Raw genomic sequence first — 21,228 nt, 5'->3', positions numbered from 1 at the left:
TACACTAGTGTGTGGCCGGTTTGCCTACACTAGTGTGTGGCCGGTTTGCCTACAGTAGTGTGTGGCCGGTTTGCCTACAGTAGTGTGAGGCCGGTTTGCCTACAGTAGTGTGAGGCCGGTTTGCCTACAGTAGTGTGAGGCCGGTTTGCCTACAGTAGTGTGAGGCCGGTTTGCCTACAGTAGTGTGAGGCCGGTTTGCCTACAGTAGTGTGAGGCCGGTTTGCCTACAGTAGTGTGAGGCCGGTTTGCCTACAGTAGTGTGAGGCCGGTTTGCCTACAGTAGTGTGAGGCCGGTTTGCCTACAGTAGTGTGAGGCCGGTTTGCCTACAGTAGTGTGAGGCCGGTTTGCCTACAGTAGTGTGTGGCCGGTTTGCCTACAGTAGTGTGTGTGAGTATTGCCGGTTTGCCTACAGTAGTGTGTGTGAGTATTGCCGGTTTGCCTACAGTAGTGTGTGTGAGTATTGCCGGTTTGCCTACAGTAGTGTGTGTGAGTATTGCCGGTTTGCCTACAGTAGTGTGTGTGAGTATTGCCGGTTTGCCTACAGTAGTGTGTGTGAGTATTGCCGGTTTGCCTACACTAGTGTGTGTATTGCCGGTTTGCCTACACTAGTGTGTGTATTGCCGGTTTGCCTACACTAGTGTGTGTATTGCCGGTTTGCCTACACTAGTGTGTGTATTGCCGGTTTGCCTACAGTAGTGTGTATATTGCCGGTCTGCGTAGTGTAAGGTTGTGCTTGTTTACTAATCATGCTATTTAACCAGCTTCGTTATATGCCACCCCTGTCAGGTGGATGGAATATCTTGGAATAAAAATGCTAAGTAACAGAGATGTAAACAAAGTTTAAGAGAAGAGCTTTCTATGCCCCTGGAACAACTCACGGTTTAAACGTCCCATATACAAAAGTGTCCAGTTCACTTCCCTGGGGCGGGTCTGAGCCTTCGTATGTGTGCCTTTGCATGGCTGCATCCAGCCTGTACCATCACTTGGAATTTAATGCCACATGGTGATCATCCTTTTGGCCTGTGGGATGTGGCTGAATAGCTCACAGTTGGTGGGTATAGACTGCTGCATACTTTTCAGGAACCTAAATGACATGGGAATCATGATTTAACTATTGAATTAATTTAATCTACCATATAGGAGCTAAGGTGCATATGCTATTTACATTTCGTAAATGAGCAGGCGCTATTAGTGCCTTGCTCAAGTACACCACATATTTTTGATTTAGCTGGCTCAGGCATTTGAACCAGCAACTTGGTTACTACTAGCCCTGAACTTTATCCACTAGGCTATCTAATAAAATCTTTGAGCTCATGTGAGAAGTGTTTATGTTCTGCTTGATAACAACAATGGTGACTTTTCTAACGGTCTTATGTAGTCCTGATACATGTAATCCTTTCGTACCCCACTGTTATTGCTTTGTGTAAATGTGGTGAGACATTCATATCTGACTAGCTTAGTACTAATCACACATTTAGCATATTAATAAACGCAACTGAAACCAGAAATGTATAGAAAATGTTGCAGGTGCCTTGTTTACTATAAATAGACCACAACACGTGGGCAATCGCTTTGTTATAGCTCAGTGTGTGTGGATTCTCCAGAAATGTGTGAAACGGACCACCTGGCTTTAAATCAGGTTAACCATATCCAAAACATTACAGTGAATTATGAATGTATGATCACTGCTCAATCTGCCCTCTTTGAATGACTAGTGTTCGATGATGACGTTTTTGTAGTGTTAAGATGTCACCTCCCACAAAGAGACTCATACACAATCAAGATGCATTAAAAACATAATTCTAGAATGTTGACGAGAGGAAGAGCACGTTCAATGTGGTTCTCTTGCTTTTTCAAATCTGCCACTAGTTTTGTAACCGCACTTCTTTTGTAAACCCTGTATAGAAACATGCTGACGTGAATACACGTAACATTAGGCGAAAGTAAATAGTTGGAAAAGTTGGGCTCAGTTTTAGCATTTCAATGTTTGTGTGGTTAGGGTTTGTTACTAAGCTGATGATAAACAATGTATTTAAACCTTTGCCCACCGAAATTAGGTGTCTGACAGGACCTGTTCTATTAGTATTTGTGTGAATTTGGATGCTACTTTGTTTTCATCAGACTTTTTCTTTTGGTTGTGCTGCAGAGTTCTCATGGACACACTGGGCATTGGGGCGAAACCCTGTAGGACCCAATTCATGGTGACCAGAGCTCAGTGATGTACTGCTATGGCCAGCAGGGGGCTCTGTGGCACTGTTGTGGCCACTTGCCAGCACAGTTCTACAGGCACCTGTTTTCTGCCTGTGCTCAGCTCAGTGCCATGTTGTAAATTTAAATTGTTGAAGCCTCAGGGTGGAATATATGAATGTCATTATGAGGATGTCATCCTGTCTGCCACCCGTTGATCTTTATCTGTTCTCTCTTGGGTCTTAATGCAGCTGAGAGTGAGAAAAAAATCCTTACCCTGATTACCGTGATAGGATGTGTCCAAATTGACTTACAACCATATTTTCTGAGATTTTATCAGGATCTGTTAGTGGGTGGTTTACCCAAGAATATTGCTTTTATACTGTTCTCCAGTTTGTCCCTTTTAACAGTTTATTTTTTTTAATAAACAGCTTTTAACAAAACAAGACACAATAAGAACATAGAAAAACACCTAAAAAACCCACTCCCTCTTCCCAAAAGACTCACCAAACCATCTCAGACTCCCCAACCGCCCTTATTCCTCGCCCCTCCCCCCACTGCTCAAGTGCTGGGCCAGAACAAATCATTCAGGCAATACACTAGATGGAAGCACACATTGGGCGCAATTTCCAATTTAATTATGCTGCCAAATTGTCCAAATGAGTGTGTTGCCAGATGTTTGCTAACTTGGATAATGTGTTGCTCAAAATATATGGAGTTATTTTTAAATTGAAGCTGTAATTTAGTTGAGGGAACCTCAGCCTTTTTTGAAGTTCTTTTTTGTTTATGATAAAAAAAGAGTTTTTGGGGTGTGGTAAGCCATAATCTGCCTGATGCTTTTCCACACATCATTGATGTAAAACTGCTAGTCTGTCTTCTAGCCTGACTAGCCTGGTTTCCCTGTATGGCGAACTGTACCTGCTTTTGTGCTTCTTGTCTTTGACAATTGTTGTCCCAGTCTCTGGTGTCATAGCTGTCCATAGTTGGTCCTTTACTGGACTGTATGTTTGGACCGGCTTTTTCTCACTGTATGTATGAGCATCAAAGGTCCATATTTCCTCAGGGTGGTGTGGATGGGAATGTGGTATGCTATTTCGCAGAGCTGTACACATGTTCCAGATTTTTATCATGTCTTGTTGGGCATTTCACAAGTTAATTGTATCAGAGAAGGTCATGTTTACTGCTTGTGTGTTTATAATCCATCATAGTTAATGCAGAATTTGTTTGTTCTTTACACCACCAATGTGATCAGCCAATAATTGCAGCTGAAATGACTGGCCCAAATTTGCGGCGTGACTTAAAAGGTTTGCTGTGGATGAAAATGGCTGAAATGCTGAATTTAGGCAGTATGATGACATTTCTCCAACCTTGGCACACACTGCCACGTTTTGTCAAAGGGCAAAGCTCTTCGCAGGGTGCCCTCGGAAGGTTGACATTTGTCATACCTGGGAGAAGTGTCAGGAAATGCGCTATGGAGCTTAGCCTTTGCAGTGTATGTGCCTGTGTAGGTTCTTGTATGAGACCCTGTCTGGAGTAGTAATGTATTCCATGCTATCTTAATCCCAATCTCATAGGTATTTCAGAGCCAGGTTTTGCTTTGAAAGACTCAAGGGTAGGGTGACTTGATTAAAATGTGACATATAGACACAACGTACTGCTTAATTTCTACCTCCACTTGAAAGTGGGTGCATGGGTCAGCATTTGAGCATGGATTGCATACATTTGGTTAAAATGTATGCATTTTAACCATGCAACATTAAATGCGACATTGATTAAAATGCGATTAAAATGCGACATATAGACACAACGTACTGCTTAATTTCTACCTCCACTTGAAATTGGGTGCATGGGTCAGCATTTGAGCATGGATTGTATACATTTGGTTTGTCTTTGGGGGGTGAAAGGGGTTGTTCTTCAACGGGGGATTTTGGCAGTTTGCGCACCCCCCCCCCCCTTTTTTTTTTCTTTCAAGGTGAAAGATGAGAAGTGTGCGAGCACATGAAATGGTTCGAGGTATACCCTGCCTTGAGAGCGCACAATTTTATGCCGCATTTGAATCCCCTATCCAACATTGTGGGCCTACTTTTTTCTTTTTAATGCAGGGTGCTGTTTACGTGCGTTGTCTCTAACATGCCGACATCTGAAGAAGTTATTTCTTGGCAGGTCAACGTTTTTTCCCTCCGTTGATCAAAGGAGCCAATAGTCCTGTGACGGTTTTGCCTATTCCTATTATTTTTGCTGCCTTGAAAGATATCAAAGCAAACATGAACCAATTCCCTATGTACCTTGGCTCATGCTACCTCCCTCCACCCATAGTCTGAGAATGGTGCAGCCATTTGTATGAAGATGGTGACCCACAGCTGATCCAAGACCGGGTTTTCTTTCCACTCATTATAACACCCTGGGGTGCTTTATGACTTCAACCCTGGTGTATGTGATGTGTCTTCCCGACACTGACTGGTGTTAAGCATTAGGCTTCCACTGAGATGCACAGCCGAGCTTTCAAGGTGTTCTTATAACCATAATGGCTGTTGTGTAGCTCCACCACCTCTTCCCATTACATTTGGTAATCGTGTGGTGCTATTGATTTGGCAGGATTTAGGGGGGTCCTCCAGAATTACTGGACACTGGTGAGGGAAATTATTGTTCGTCAGCTTGATCTTACACTCAGAAATGAGAAAATCATATCTTATTTGAGGTGAAATTATGTAAACAAAACCAATTACTGTCTCCTGTATTATTTTTTATTTATTATTGAACGCAAATTGCCACCGTTTGAGATCTTACAGAAAGTACAGACATGTGTTTTTGTTTTGAAATTAGCATATAAATAGAGGAGTTAGAAAAAAGGGAATGGACTGAAAGAAACGATACACAAACAAAACAAAAACAAGCAAGACATTAAGTATCCCCCGCTGCCTCCCTTTTCATTCAGCATTTATCATATGCTTTCAAAACATAGTGTGTCAATTTAACTTTTGGGATATCAGGATAGTTTTTCTGGACAAAATTAAACTCTAAGAGATTAGTTTTTGTTTGGTCTTCAATAGACCGACCACACATTCTTAATAAAGAAATAGTTTTCTCAAAAAGTTTCACCAATTATGTATTCAGTACTTGCTCCCTTAATCAAAATAACAACTGAGTCTTCTCCTATAATGTTTTAATGAAACCATTTAACCATGCAGAATTTCTCCATATTGTTCAGAGTCCTTGGTCCTCATGTGTGGCCTGTCCTTTTCAGCTCACTGGATTTCAGTAGGGTTTAGGTCAGGGTCAAAGCTTGATTCAGTGAGACGTTTTTATGAGGATCTGGAGAAATGATTTGGGTCATTGTCCAACTAGAAGGTCCATCCAATGAGCCAGTTTTAGTGTCCTTGCGGAGGCAGCTAGATTTTGGGTCAAAGGACTCTTGGCGTTGTCCATGATACCATGTATCTTAACCAGTTTCCCAAGGCTTATGGAAGGAAAACACCCCCGCAAAATCACACCTCCTCCAGCATACCTCTTTGTGAGCAAACTTATTTTTTTCTTTTATGTTTTATCAAAACTTCAACCTTTCATGACTAAGGGAGTTTATCTTTCACACACACACACACACACACACACACACACACACACACACAAAACATTAGTGATAGGGACAGGTGTGATGATTTATTGAGATGTGTCTCTTTCTGTTCTCCCACAGGTGTCCACTGCACACATGGATTCAACCGGACAGGTTTTCTGATTTGTGCGTACCTCGTGGAGAAGATGGACTGGAGGTAAGGCCTTGCCTTTCCAATCTCTGTAGAAATGAAATGAATTGAAGATCAGACAGGTTTTCTGATTTGTGCATACCTAGTGGAGAAAATGGACTGGAGGTAGGGCCTTGCCTTTCCAATCTCTGTAGAAATAAAATGAATTGAAGATCCAACTGGTTTTCTGATTTGTGCGTACCTTGTGGAGAAGATGGACTGGAGGGAAGGCCAAAAGTCTGCACACCCTTATTGGAAATTCTGCTTGTTTTTATCTAAAGGCTGAAATCGAGACAAATCAAGTCAGACATTGCTTGGATGCCACCAGGAAGTGTGTCTGGATAAGTGTCTATCAACATAGCACAACTACATTTTGAAATTTTAGCTTACTCGATTGAAGTTTTCATCTCATTCTAATTGAGCGGGGATATCCTGTGCACAGTCCACAGGGTTCATATAGGATTGAGATCTGAGCTCTGACAAGCCAAATCCAGGAACTTGATATTCCTTTTTGCAAGCCTTTCTTTTCCAATTATTTTCAGATTTTTGGCAGAAGGCAGCAGTGTTTCCACCAAAATATATTTTATAATTATGATGTACTATATATAATGTCAGATGGCAGCTAATTACCTCTCTGCATGATTTAGAACATTATTGGTTTCAATCGGAAAACACAGTCACCAGTCCCATTAAGGGTGAGCATTAAGTTTATTTATCTATTTTTCAGATAAATTGTTTGTTTTTCAACCAACTATTGTTGGTCACAGGAGCCTATTAAAGGTAAATATGGTGTGACATGATTTGTCTTGATTTCGGCATATCCGCTGAATATCGCACACTATCCAAACACTGACCTCACATCCAGCACAATTCCCAGAGTCCCAGAATGGTTAAGTTTGTGTGCCCCCATTGTGTTCGGGAGGGGGCCCCCAGGTCCCCTAACTGGGTGGAGCTGGGTTGCCATGGACGCAGATCGAAACGCCACCAAAAAAAAGCTACCAGAGGCTCGTGTTTCGGCTATCTCTGTCTACACTAACCAAGTGATGAACACCAATGCAAAAACTGACCGTAGACTCATCTGCATTGATGGGCTCTGGATTCTGTATGTGCAGCATCGTAAGGGGGGAGTGCTGTCAGTATGAATGAAGTCACGCTCGGGGAAAGACAGAGGCCCAAAGGCCGGTGGTGAGAAGTTGACTCCGCACCCCGCAGGTGCTGAATAATTTACTGCAGAGGAGCAGAGAGGCAGGGGATAAATGTGTGTTGAGCAGAGAGACTGTGGGCCTGTAAATGGGGTCTGGTTAAGGTTAGATAAATCTGAGTTCCCTTGGGCACTGTTTTGTTTGTTTAGACAGATTGAAAGGAGGGAAACCCTTCTGTTGTTGGGCGGTTAAAACAATAGTTATCTTTTGGGAATTGTATTTTGATTTGATAACAGTAAAAGATGTCTGCGAGTTATTGCAATAAAACTTGTTTAGCATCTTGCAAAGCTAAGCAAAAAGCTTAGGAGGCAGAAGAAACCATTAATGAGTTTTTTTTAGGGCGTCTTACGTCCAAATGTTTTCTATAAAATCTGCAGTCTGGAGAACGCTGACCGAAACAACACAGAATCGAGTGCAGATAAATGGAATTCATATTATTATATTAGTGATTTCCTTCTGTGTGTGTGTGTGTGTGTGTGTGTGTTTGTCCTTCACTTTGTGTAGCCATTGACACTGTGAAATGATACCATGGTCATTCACCTAGTGGCGATTTATTAAACAAGTTCTGCTATCGCAATGTGTGTTAGAGAACCACTCACTAAACAAGTTCCCTGCTTTTGCACACTTCAATTAAAATGATCTTGACCTCCAAAAAATATCTTGAGTGAAATGTTTTCCTTTGTTGTAGGGGAGGGGGAGATAAATCCAGGGAAATAGAGACTCTAGGGTACATCTGTGAATCTGTCCAGAACAAGCCGTCCTCAATATTGAGTGTCCAGGCGAGAATGGCTCTAGTCCGGTAGGCTTCCAATAGGCCTTTGGCAACTCTAATGGAGTTACAGTCTTCCACGGCTGAGCTGGAAGACCGTGTGAATGCTGCAGCTGTAGCCTGGGTGCTTCATAAAAGTGGCCTTTATAAGTGGCAAAACTAGCCATGTTTGAAATGAATCACGCCAAAGAAGAAGATTCTATTAATCTGATGAGACAAAAATAGGGCATTTGGGCCTCAACACTAAGAGGAATATTTGGAGCAAGTCTGACACCATGCGTCATCCTGAGAACCCAATTATTTCCGTGAAGCATGGTGGTGGATTCATCACGCTGTGGGGATGCTTCTCTGCGTCAGGGCCTGTGAAGCTTCTGAAGATGCGTCGGTGCAAGGATTGCAGGGACGTATCCAAATAAACTAATGCCTGTAACTGCTGCCAAAGGCAAATACATGTGCAATCAATTATTTTCTGTTTTAGATTTTCAATTCATTTGAGACAATGTGCAGACTTATATTTACACTTTGATGTTATGGAACTTTTTAGTTATGATCAATAGCAACATGTGTTTCAAATTCATGTCCTAGCACAAAATATGGAAGACGAAGGAGGTGTATTGTTTTAAGAGCCACCATACCTATATATATATATATGTCTCTATTCTAGTTTAATACGAGCACAGTACATACACAGACAGACTCTGAGGTGTGCATTCCTTCTGGTTGTGTACGACAAAATCCCATGGGCTTCATCTTTTCACACTGTCTGCAGGCGGACAATACAATTGCCAGTCTACTAGCAGCGAGCGGTGATTCCTTTGGGTTTTTTGACAGGGTCAGCCGCTGGCCAAAGAGGCAGTTCTCCTTGATGGCTAATTGGCAGGTCCTGTCTCTGCAGAAGTCTAACTGAGGTTCCCCTGTGTTCCCCCCCCCACCCCCACCCCCACCCGACGCGGTCTAGCATCGAGGCGGCCGTGGCGGGTTTCGCTCAGGCCCGTGCCCCCGGCATCTACAAGGGCGACTACCTGAGGGAGCTCTTTCGTCGCTATGGCGACGTGGAGGACGCACCTGCCGCCCCCGCGCTACCCGACTGGTGCTTCGAGGACGACAATGACAGGGGCGACCAGGACGACGACGGCAACGTGATTGGGCAAGATCCTCAGTCGGGCCCCTCCTCCTCGGGGTCGTCGGCGCCTGGGAAACGCCGAAAAGAGAGACTGAAAGTGGTGAGAGTCATGCCCGAGTGATATAGGTGGTATAAGTTACTGCCTTGGGTGGCCAGGAGGTCGAACCCGTCTGCCTTGTCTCACGGCGCTCTAAGCGCTGATTTGTCACCTGTAACCCATGCCGTTACCTGTGGTCCGGAGCCCGGAATGATAATTAGTGTAGCGGTGGTGCCCGTTCAAAGGGTGGTGTGCTGCGGAACATCGACCGAGGCTCGTGTCGAATATCGTCTCCGAATGTGAGTAGGATGGCTCTTATGTCCTGGAGAAGGTTCTGCTTACCGGGGGAAAATGTGTTTATTCCCCAGAAAGGAAATGCATTCAGTGGCCAGTTTATTAGGTACAGTAAGAAGGATCGCTCATGCTGACAGCGAGTCACTTGGCTGTGGCTTGCTGCATAAAGCAGGCAGGCAGACATTGAGGAGGAATTCAGTTATTGTTGGATTGAACCCTGGAATGGGCAAAACTAGTGACCCAAGTGCCCTTTTTAGTGCCTCAGCTACCAGTGCCCCTCCCAGGCTTTTCACACACAACACTATCTAGAGTTAACAGAGAAGGGTGCCACCCACCCAGAACACCCAGTCAGGAGCAGAACTGTTGGCTATTTGGTTATGAGAGAGGAGGGAAGAGAACGGGAAGAAACACACAAACTACCAGGCGGGCTGCAGCCAGTCAAATAGACTGCAATTAAATAAAAAATTTACTTACAAAAGAATTCGGGCTGTTCTGGAAGCAAGTGGGTCCGACCGAGTACTAGGTGTACCTAATGAATTGGCTGCTGAGTGTATGTTTGAATTATTATCAGTAATCCTCTGCCCTCATCTACATTTGTCAAACCGCTCCCCAAATTGCACCCTTGTCTTCTATCTGGTGAACTTCTTTGGACGTCCTAATCACAGGCCCTCTGAGTGGACGACTTCATGGAACTATGCTATTCGATTGCATGTTATACAATTGAAAGTGGTTTATCTCCCAAAACCTACCGACGAAAATATAATTTCTGGTGTAGTTTTGCACGCAGCGGATGGATGTTTTTTCTGTAGGAGGCTACGCTTCCCCAACCTTGTTGTGTGGTTTGTCCTCTCAGGGGGCCATCTTCTTGGAGGGGATCACGGTGAAAGGTGTCACACAAGTTACTACACAGCCCAAACTGGCAGAGATCCAGAGGAAGGTTCAGGAGTTGGCAGAGTGGGAAAAGTAAGGATTTTCTCTCTCTCTCTCTCTCTCTCTCTCACACTCACTCACTCCCTTTGTCTTTGTGTGAGAAATCTGTCTCTCTCCCTTTCTGCCTGTCTGTGTTTATTATTGCCTTTTTTTTCTCTCTCTTTCTCTGCACTAATCAAGTGCTACAAACAAAAACATCCAGTGAGATACATCCAGTCTCTCGCTCTCTATCTCTCTCTCGCTCTCACTTTCCATCCAGTCTCTCGCTCTCTATCTCTCTCTCGCTCTCACTTTCCATGTGCCTCTAATATACCTTCTGGTAGCACTGCGTGTGATTCACTCCTAGTAGATAATTTCTGTTTTAGAGCTTTGCAGTGTTGAACAATACGTGTAGAAAATAGCCTGTTATTTCTCCAGTGAACTGGCTGTTTTGCCAGAGTTGTAATACCTTACTAGAGACGCTATGAATTCTGTTGTTATAGCTCTGCAGCCTTGTCATTTCTCTGAGTTTCATTTCACCCTTTATGAAGCCTTCTTCATTCTTAGTCCCAGTTCCAGGCAGGACATAGAATGTATTTTATATATATATGTATGTGTGTGTAGATTTAGATGTAGATATACAGTAGATTTAGATGTAGAGATATAGAGAGATTGATATATATGGACTTTTTATATCCACTGATATATCTCTATATAGAGAGTGGATATAAAGTCTACACACCCCTGTTAAAATGCCAGGTTTTTGTGATGTAAAAGAATGAGACAAAGATAAATCATGTCAGATTTTTCCACTGTTAATGTGACCTATAATATGAACAATTCAATTGAAAAACAAACGGAAATCTTTGAGATGGAACAATCAAAACCTTACAATAACCTGGTTGTATAAGTGTGCACACCCTCTTATAACCGGGGATGTGGCTGTGTTCAGAATTAACCAATCACATTCAAACTAATGTTAAATAAGTCATTACACACCTGCCATCATTTATAGTGACTCTGATTAATCACAAATAATCATGTTCTAGTAGGTTTATCCTGACATATTCTTAGTTGCATCTCTGAGCTAAAGCCATGGTCTGCAGAGAGCTTCCAAAGCATCAGAGGGATCTCATTGTTGAAATATGTCAGTCAGGAGAAGGGTACAATATAATTTCCAAAGCTTTAGATATACCATGGAACACAGTGAAGACAGTCATCATCAAGTGGAGAAAATTTGGCACAACAGAGACATTACCAAGAACTGGACATCCCTCCAAAAGACAAGATTAAAACTGGTCAGGGAGGTTTCCAAGAGGCCTAGAGCAACATTAAAGGAACTGCAGGTACTATCTGTGTGCTACTTGTGACAACAATCTCCTGTATTCTTCAAATGAATGGGATATGGAGTAGGGTGGCAAGACGGAAGCCTTTTCTTACAAAGAAAAACATCCAAGCCCGGCTGAAGTTTGCAAAAACAAACATCAAGTCCCCCAACAGCACATGGGAAAATGTTTTATGGTCTGATGAAACCAAGGTTGAACCTTTTGGCCATAATTCTAAAAGGTATGTTTGGCGCAAAAACAACACTGCACATCACCCAAAGATGTGCACACCATACCCACAGTGAAGCATGGTGGTGGCAGCATCATGCTTTGGGGCAGTTTTTTCTTCAGCTGGAACCGGGGCCAACTCAGGGTCGAGGGAATTATGAACAGTTCCAAATATCAGGCATTTCTGGCACAGAACCTTCAGGCATCTGTTAGAAAGCTGAAGATGAAGAGGAAGTTCACCTTTCAGCTGGATAACGACCCAATGCACACATCCAAATCCACAAAAGCATGGCTTCACCAGAAGAAGATTAACATTTCGGAATGGCCCAGCCAGAGCCCAGACCTGAATCCAATTGAACATCTGTGGGGTGATCTGAAGAGGGCTGTGCGCAGGAGATGTCCTCGCAATCCAACTGATTTGGAGCGCATTTGCTAAGAAGCGTGGGCAAATATTGCCACCTCAAGATGTGCCATGCTAATAGACTCCTACCCAAAAAGACTGAGTGCTGTAATAAAATCTAAAGGTGCTTCAACAAAGTACTAGTTTAAGGGTGTGCACACTTATACAACCAGGTTATTGTGCATTGTATTTTATTCTCAAAGATTTTCGTTGGTTTTTCAACTGAATTGTTCACGTTACAGGTCACATTAAAGGTGGAGTAAGTTCTGACATGATTTATCTTTGTCTCATTCTTTTACATCACAAGAACCTGGCATGTTAACAGGGGTGTGTAGACTTTTTATATCCACCATATTAATATAATATAAATTTTGTGTGTGTGTAATAGGTCTGGGTTCCCCGGTGCTCAACCTGTGTCTATGGACAGACGGAACCTTCGCCTGCTAGAACAGAATCCCTACAAGGTCAGCTGGAAGGCTGATGGCACCCGGTAAGCCCCCCCCCCCAACATACAGCCTGTAGATGCTTCCCTCCTCTTCACCCAGCTTCATTTCCAGTTAATATTACAGGCTTTTTAATCAGGACATCGAGCCTAACGCTGACATTGTTCTGGCACGCTGCCCTTGTGGATTTCCATTCTTCGATTAGCCCGGTTCAATTGAATGCCGTTCTTGATTGGCTGGGCCAAGTGAACCGCTGGGGTAGCCAGGGGCTGTGGTGTTCTCTCACAGTCCAACTGCCCGTTGGAGTAAGTTTCCGGCACAGGGGTGTACTCGCCCGTCAAACTATAGAAAGAGATTATAAGCCCCTGCCATAGGGGATGGTTGTTTCTCGGACAAGGCTTACCCATTATTACCCTGCAGGGCTAAACGTTGTTGGGAAGGACTTTTTTTAGTGTTCTGGCAATCTGTGCTGAAACGCTCTCTCAATACACTGGTGAATATTTCATGAAGTCAGGCTGTCAATTTGAGATTTCTTTTTTTACATACAGTGCTTTAATTTCCCGTACAAGGGAGGGTGGGAATGGAGGACAGGGGGATGGATGGTGGGACTGGGATGCAGGCAGAAGTGGAGAGCTGGCCAGGATCCGAGGAGGGACTGTCTGTTTGGCTATCTTCAGCCGCCAGTGTCATGGTTGCCGTGGTCCTTGGTGCCCTGGGATTTTTTTAGTGATGGAAATAGATGCTTTCTGTAAGAGCACTTTCACGCTGTGAGAAATTCACTCAAGGTTTTGGCAAGGGAAATGTTGTGTTAACCTCTGAGACACAGAAGTGAAATTTTGCCTATTTGCATAATAATGATCAAATTAAAACATGTTGTTTCTTAATGTTGTAAGACAGACCTTTATTTCTGTTATATGGGTAGTCCAATCATTCAGTTGTATTTTTCTCGTGGGCTGATGTTACACGATGAAGTGCTGTACTCCGCTTAAAGGAAGTGCTTTAGTCCTGCAGCAAATGTAGTGAGCGTGGATAACGGATGACAAACTAAGTCCTTTAGATGTCTGGGCACACTTGTGAATAGTTTGATCTTGTTTGGGTCCAATATTTAAACTTGTAATATGGTAAAGATGAAACATACTTTGCAATATCATGCTTAGGCTATTGGGTGCTGTTATAGTATTTAAGATCTCCCAAGCAAGAACGTCAGCCAAGTCATTTTGTGGTTCCCGCTGCAGTGAAATTTACATTCTGTCCCCGGCTCTCTAGTTAGTGCATAGAGAGTTTATGCAAATTCTTAGAATTAGGCCCCCCCCGCCCATGTTAATTTAGAGGCAATTGCCTCAGTCTGTACAGAGGGGGGCTCTCGTCTCCTGACAGCGGGCCATCAGCTGATGGCATGCGTGGCTTTAAGCAGACTGAGATGGGGTTGGATCCAACATATTGTGTCCCTCCCCGGGGGACTCCCCATCCCTGCCACATGGAGATCATGGTGCCAGTTGGGACCCAGGCCTTAGTTGTGTTCCGATGAATGAGAGCAGCTCATTATCTCCTGTGCTTTAATCGCTCGTTGTGCAGGAAACGGAGGGGCCTGATGTTGTTTATCGGTTTCCCCTGGCAAGCGCTCCAAAGTGCATTATGAATGAGCCCTCGTTGGTAAAAGTCACGATACTGTAAATGGGCTGTTCTTTTTTTATTGATTTTTTTTTTTTCAGTGGGGACTCATGCCTTTGCATTAATGCACAACTGAATATAATGCCTTTGCATTAATGCACAACTGAATATAATTTATGAGCAGGGCCCAGACGTGGTTTCAATGCCCAGCTGGTAACGGAGCCCGAAGAAGAAACGGAAGAGGGAAGTACACTGCGAGTCTTTGAGTAGATGAAGAACTTCCAAAACGGAGGTTGTTTTCTTAATCAATGTCATGTTCATAGTGGAGTGGAGATTGAGTCGATCACAGAAGACATGATTTCTCCACCAGGACCCCTGGTAACAGGATGGCAAAGCAGGGACGCCCTGCTTTGTGGTTGTCCATCGGGGCTTTGCTTTCTGGCTGCCGCCGCTGAGTTCTTATAACCTTTTACATGGAACGTTTTATTCATTTAGCAGACGCTCTTATCCCAAGTGACTTACAGTAATGCGGCGAGTGCATAGATTGTCATGCTTTTTCCGCGTGAGAGTTGAACCCACGGCCCTGACAAAAACATCCCACTCCAACCCACTCGCCTCTTCGCAAAATACCCCACCCAGAACGCCCCTGTTCTCACACCAACTATACACCAGAGAAACTTCACCTCTTCGCCTTGTGTCCCTTCCTGAGAGTGTCTGTCCACCGTAGACCTCTTACCTCGACATCTCTCAGCAGGTTTGTAGAAGCCTTTCAGCTTTGAAGATACCAGCATGTTTTTGGTGAATAGACTACCTGTTGGTTATTATATGCTCACTGAGTGAGATACAAGCTGATTGAAATCTGCACCCATCTCTTTTTATGCTTCAAGAAAACACAGACCTCTGGAGTTGAAAGAGCCAGTTTACCTTTTTACGTCTTTACCGTCGCTTGTCTAGATTAACCGAATTGTCATAACTACGCTCAGGGGGTGGGGGGATGGGGCTGCGATGGTCTCCAGATATTTGTTTTTTGAAAGGTGCCTTTTGATGTGAATCTACAGTAGAATTTCCACACTTTTGGCTTTAAATGTTGTTTTTTTTTATATTAAACACCCATAAAAAGTCAACTTGTTTTGATGGTTTGCAAATGAAAACAAACAGGCGCTCTAGATCCATGACTTAAAAAGGTGCAAATACCCCAAAATATTTTTGCTTTATATGTTTACAAAAGAATATCTCTAACAATGAACAATACCAGCTCTCTCCGCCAAAGACTTGAGTCAGTTGGTAAAGCAATGTGCTTGCAATGCCAGGACTGGGGTTAGGGTAAGGGTTAGATTCCCTGTGGGCCAGACTGAAAATATGAGTAAGTATGCAGTCACTCATGTAAGGCGCTTTGAATTAGTGCCTCTGGTAAATTGAATGAATCGACCAACACACAGAAATAGAGAGTCAGAGTCTTTATAAAAAGGTTGTTATTGTTCAGATTGTCCTTCACAGTGGGCCAACGTAGACTCGGTACCTAAAACGGACAGCCTTACCCATTCTTAAAACTTGCACCAAGATAGCTGGATAGTCATGGCTCAGTGCATACAATTTCAGGATTTTGTTCAAGAAGTTGAATTGAATGGATTTCCTTCTAATAGGCCCCTTCTAGGCTCTTCTGAGTTTGCAGCTCTGTGGATAATCGAGAGCTTGAAAGGAATTCCAAATCAAAAGTGAGAGTGAATCATTTTCCGGGGCATTCCTTTTGTTTGGAATTCTACCTGTACAGCATGGGAGATACTGGCCGAGCGGTGAACCCCCCCCGAGTAACCCATTAGGGGCTCATCATTAGTCAGAAGATACTCAGAAGATTCACACTGCAAGCTGTTTGGCTGGTATCAAAGGCAGAACCCTCCTGCCAGAAAGCCAGACTTCCGCACAGCAGAACCCACCTGGTGACATCACAACACGCTCGGCATCTTCTAAGGTTAGCTATTAGCCCACCCACATTTTTTGTTTCCGTTTTGACAGCTTTTAGAGATAAAATAATTAGGTTACTGTAGCCTAGGCTCCTTAGCTAAGCTTTCTGTAATGGCTTGGTCTGTTTTTCTTCACATTTATTCCCAGATTTTCTTCCCTGTGTGCGCTGTGCCGACAACTGTAATTACACTCTTGCTGTTTTGCCAGCAAAAAGTACTGTCCTTGTACCTTTTAGGCGTACGTCTTATTATTTCTATTCTTGTAATGTGAAAGGTTCACACTGAGCTGAATGTCGGCCACCGGTTTGGGTTGTGTGTGGAGCAAATAGGATTATTCAGTGAGTGTTACTTTTTTTTGTAGGTATTTGCATGCTTAGCAGGCTCTTCCATGCCTGCGGTGTAGCTCAGGTGATGAGCCCTCTGCTCTCTCTTGAGGATGGGTGGCATTTATGGTCACATAATGAGCAAATGGAATCATGCCTATTTTGTCTCTCTGGGACATTTTGTTCCCATAGACTGCGTCCCTCTGTCTTCTATTGTTTGTGGAGATGATGGGCTCGTTCAGAAAGCCGGTGAGAGGTAATGGCAGGTTCAGGGCCATTCACCTAGCTAGCAGATGTACAAGCTCTGTTTGTGGCGAGGTCTTTTCTATTAATGTGAAAGAGGATATTTGGAGGAGTGTGATATTTATTTCCGAGAGATGCTGCACAGCTTTTCCAATGTGTTTTTTGGTTTAGTGGTGGTTTGTCTTCTGTCTTCCAACTCCAGATATAAAAAGATGCCGTTTTGGCTGACACTTTTACATAAAGCAACTTGTTAGTGCTTAATTTTTTTTTATCTTTTATTGGTAACTTATTTTATTAAAACTAAAATGTTTCCATTTATGTTTGTATGTATGTGTTCCTGAACAGATTCCATTAGTTAGTAAATGCGTATGGTTCAGACTTTTCTGACAAGCACCTCTCTGATCACCTGGATTAAAAATGTCTCAGGAGGCTTGGTGTATGGCATCCAAGCCTTTGTACTGCACTGCTTTAAATCTGGATCCTACAGTTGATTGAATAAATATTCACACTCTTTTGGATGCAAATGTTGTTGCATTACAAATTGGGATTTCATTAGATTTCATCTCTATATTCTGATTAATCTGCACAACGTATTGTATAATGAATAAGTGAAAATTTAATTATTGACAAATTAGCAATTTAAATATATGGTTGTTGCATACGCGTTAACCCCTTTGATTAGCTAAGCCTAAATTAGTTCCGAGTAAAATAGGGCAGAAGTTACATGAACTCACTGTGAAATAAATCTGGCGTTAAGTATTATTTTATACAGTATGTAACAACAATAAATCTGACATTAAGTGCATTTAGGGCAATAAAGTTCTGAGAATGTAATTTTGAAACCCTCAAAATCAGTTTCACAACTGTCCTTGGAACACAGGACTGAAGATATGCGAGTGATCTCCGGTCGCTGGTGTTGGTATTTAATATTGATTTAAAAATGTTTCCAGGTTCAGATACACTGCTCTAAGTCATGTTGGACTGTCTGTCAACATGGGCTTCTTCCTCACTCACGCAGAGCTCAAAGTAGAGGCCCAAAGGCCAAACGGCTCCACCTCTCCCTATAGATTATCAGGAGATATATCTGCATTTTAAATATCCTCTGCATTTTAAACATGTGTATTGGGAGTTTTTGTACTCTGAAACACACTCATGGACTTACTCGCACACTGCATCTGACGCCCTCTCTCTTTCCTCTCTATCCAAAAGTAAGCAGAACAAGATTTCTTTTTTTCATTTGGAAGTTAGTTACACAAATAAATCACTTGGGTGACTGCACTGTTTTAATACTTAAAATTCAGCTTGCAAATATAATTTTACTTCAGTTAATCATACTTGAATTGGTCTCCGAACTGTGTCTACCCTTCCACGTACTTTACCAATCCAAAAAGAACAAACCGATGATGTAATCAGTCCTTTTTGAGTCAGAGGGGGAGAGGGATACAGGGAGACAGAGAGGGAGAGAGCGCTAGCACCTAATCAGGACGGTGGCTGAGGTGAGCTGGAGTGACAGACAGCCAAGGGTTTCCGTTAGTTATGATGGGGTCAGAGTACTTGCATATCCCAAATGGCGCCCTATTCCTTTATATATCTCACTAATTTGGACCGGAGTCCAATTGTGCCTGGTCACAAAGTAGTGCACGGGGAAGGTATATATGGTGTGATTTGTGATGCTTGCTGGTGGATGGCTCTTCTGGCTGTCAGGATGAATTGATCCATGTCCTGACCCAGGGGTGGTAGAGGAGATGCAGGATTCAGGAGGAAAGGTAACACTCAAATCAATGGGCCACCTGGCTGGGCCACTAGACACAATTATCTCAGAGCAACAGGCAGTGGGCAAGAGATTAACGCTTCTCTTCTCCTCCCTCCCGGTCTTGGCCTCGTCCTGTTGGTAGCCCAGTTGCAGTAATTTTAACAAGATGAGAAATCAATAGGTCTGCTGGCTTAAGAAGTGTTAGGGTTTTAGATTGTGTGTCCTGGCAATTAAAGGACACAGACGCTGGCAGTTACATTTGCTGTCCCTCTCACTGTCTTTCCCTTACTATCTGTCAGATGATTTTCTGTGGACAGTTTAATTGCGCACGAGTCAGTCCGCACGGCCCTAAGCGAGATCAATACATGAGTCCTTATATTAAAAATTGGATTTCTGTTGTATCAAGTTGTAAATCTCACGTTTACGCTCTTTGACGTGGCGGCACAGTGCGTGAAATGCGATTTCACGGACTGTAAATGTCATTGTGTGTTTCCCAGCATGGCTGTGAGTTTATAGGGGGGGAGGGCTCCCTTTAATGGAGAACTTCTAGTGTTGTGTTGAATGTGTCACTGGATCGTGACTGTGCTTGACGCTCTCTCGCCGGTGTCCAGCAGCAGACATAGGCCGACTCTCTCCTACCTCTCTAGGCTGGGTTGTTTGAGTGGCCGCCCTGCCCGGGCTTTGCCAGCTTCCCGCTAATGATGCGCAAAGCTGCTCTATCTGATCCGAAGGTCCCTTGGGGGCGGCGACGGGGGGGTGACACTTAGGACCAAAGCCGCTGGCTGACAGGGCCGGTAGATGAGGGGAAATCAGGGCCTTACACAAACTGCCTGCACCGGAACACGGATTGAGAACGCCGGGCTCCCATCGATATCTGCTAACATGAATGAATGGACATTTTGATTTGTAGTAGTTGAGGTCCTGCATTGTCCGATCCCCGATCACTTGCCGCCAGGCGCACAGCCTCATTATTATGTCTCCGGTTGGGGCGGTGTGGCTTATCCTTGACTGATGAAGAAGGGCCCTTTGAGTGTTAAGCTGCCACAGAGCCAAGAGAATTTGTAGGCTTCCTAGAGCCAGTTTCCAATTCAATGCGTTTTGACGTTGCCAATGCTGTGTTCCTATGCGTAAATTCTTTTTTGTCCGCTTTTTTTTTTGCAGATCTGCTTATAGTTAGTTTTTTGCGGAGTATGAATTTTCTCAGATTTTTATTTTATTTTTTTAAAGCCATTGAATTCAAAGCCAGTCAGGGCAGTTCTGAACTAATGAGTGTATTCCAGTTCATCTTTCTTACATCTGAAGTTGTCTACAAGTTCCCTTGAGCGCTTTTAAAACGCCCATCGTGAGCTTGGAGACCTTTTTCCATTTCCTCTGAGAAACATCCATCGTAGATCATCCACCCTTTCTTTCCCTTTACCAACTCTTCCCGACTCCTTCCAATTTCCTGACAACCCCTCTCTTCTTGGAGGTCTCGTGGTCTGTCCCTTTCACTGTGTCCGGCCTCATAACAGCAGCTGTCCTTTCTCCCATCGTCCCCTGTAATCAGTGGTATTGGAGCGTAGCAAAGGTCGGCGGTGACCCAAATGTCATGTGTTTTTCGGGCCTGTATGGGCCCCTGGACGATTGGTTTGGGGGACTATTACGTCTCTATAACCCCAGATACCAGGGTCGTTCTCGCCGTCCAGTATCGATCCCCTCCATTGGAGGAGAAGTCCGGAGGACCAATTAAAGCTCCGCTTGTCAGGGCCCGGTCCTCTTGGAACCATTTCAGTGTCATAATAATATGATATGTCTAGCCCTTCCCTCCCAGCGGTGTTTTAAAAGCCCACCATTAAGCCAGAGACGCTTTGTTTGTTTCTTTTGTTGGGTTTGTGTTTGTATAAGGACTATAGCCTACCCTTTACTCAAGGCTGAGGGCCCTGTGGTAATCATAGACAGGCACTGCTCGACGGAGCGTCGCTCTTCAGATCCGGCCTGCAGCTTTTCCTTTTGTTAGTGATTCTTTCAGATTTGATGGCATGGAATTATAGCTGATGAGCAACTGCATGAAATTTAATTAGAGTCTAAGTGAATTGTCCAAAAGAGATGAGAAGGAAGCAGAGGATTAGGAGAACACTGAGTATGAGAAGAAAGCTGGTCTGTATCCTAAATATGCCCTTTTACCCAAATGTAGTGCCCTACCACCCATAGGGCTCTGGTCAGAAGTATTGCAGTCTGTAGGGAATACTTTGCCATTCAGGACACGTAAATTGTATTCCACACTTTTCAGAGAACTAGATGTCTTCAACAGCTCACTGAACCAGCTGTTATAGATGGCAGATTAGCAAGGACTAATCGATAGATGATTACGCCTTTTTCCCACCAGCAGCTCTTGCAGCTGCTTGTGCCGCGGAAAGTGAAGCAAAGTTGGTTGTGGGGAACGACACGGCGATCTGCCATCCCTTTTCGCCATGCCACCCGACTCCCCTCCCCCCTGGGGAGCCGTACATCTGTGTCACTGGCCTGGCGTGCTCCTTGGTTTGCCTTTGTCTTAATTTAGCCGTTCGTCCAATAACCTTTTGCGCAATTAGCATGCTTGGTTGCGCTAATGTGACAGAGGGGTGTAATGGGGGCGAGCTCATTTGCCCTCTCTTTTAGGATATGTTGATTAGGATACTTAACCTTCAGGAATAAGACCGT

General features: G+C 43.8%; 1 protein-coding gene across 4 annotated transcripts in view; it reads left to right on the top strand.

The window, feature by feature from the left end:
* rngtt (RNA guanylyltransferase and 5'-phosphatase) overlaps positions 1-21,228 on the top strand; it is a 110,488-nt gene that overhangs the window by 11,988 nt on the left and 77,272 nt on the right. For all 4 annotated transcript variants that reach the window (XM_013138632.3, XM_010882817.3, XM_020056288.3 and 1 more), the window contains exons 5-8: positions 5,880-5,955; positions 8,858-9,122; positions 10,207-10,316; positions 12,604-12,705. In XM_013138632.3, coding sequence (XP_012994086.2) covers positions 5,880-5,955; positions 8,858-9,122; positions 10,207-10,316; positions 12,604-12,705 — 553 coding nt within the window. The remainder of the gene's footprint in view (positions 1-5,879; positions 5,956-8,857; positions 9,123-10,206; positions 10,317-12,603; positions 12,706-21,228) is intronic.

Source organism: Esox lucius, chromosome 18, assembly GCF_011004845.1.
Source record: "Esox lucius isolate fEsoLuc1 chromosome 18, fEsoLuc1.pri, whole genome shotgun sequence".
NCBI classification, from domain to species: Eukaryota; Metazoa; Chordata; class Actinopteri; order Esociformes; family Esocidae; genus Esox; species Esox lucius.
The sequence above is the reverse complement of the archived record's forward strand: the minus strand, read 5'-3'. Positions and strand labels throughout refer to the sequence as shown.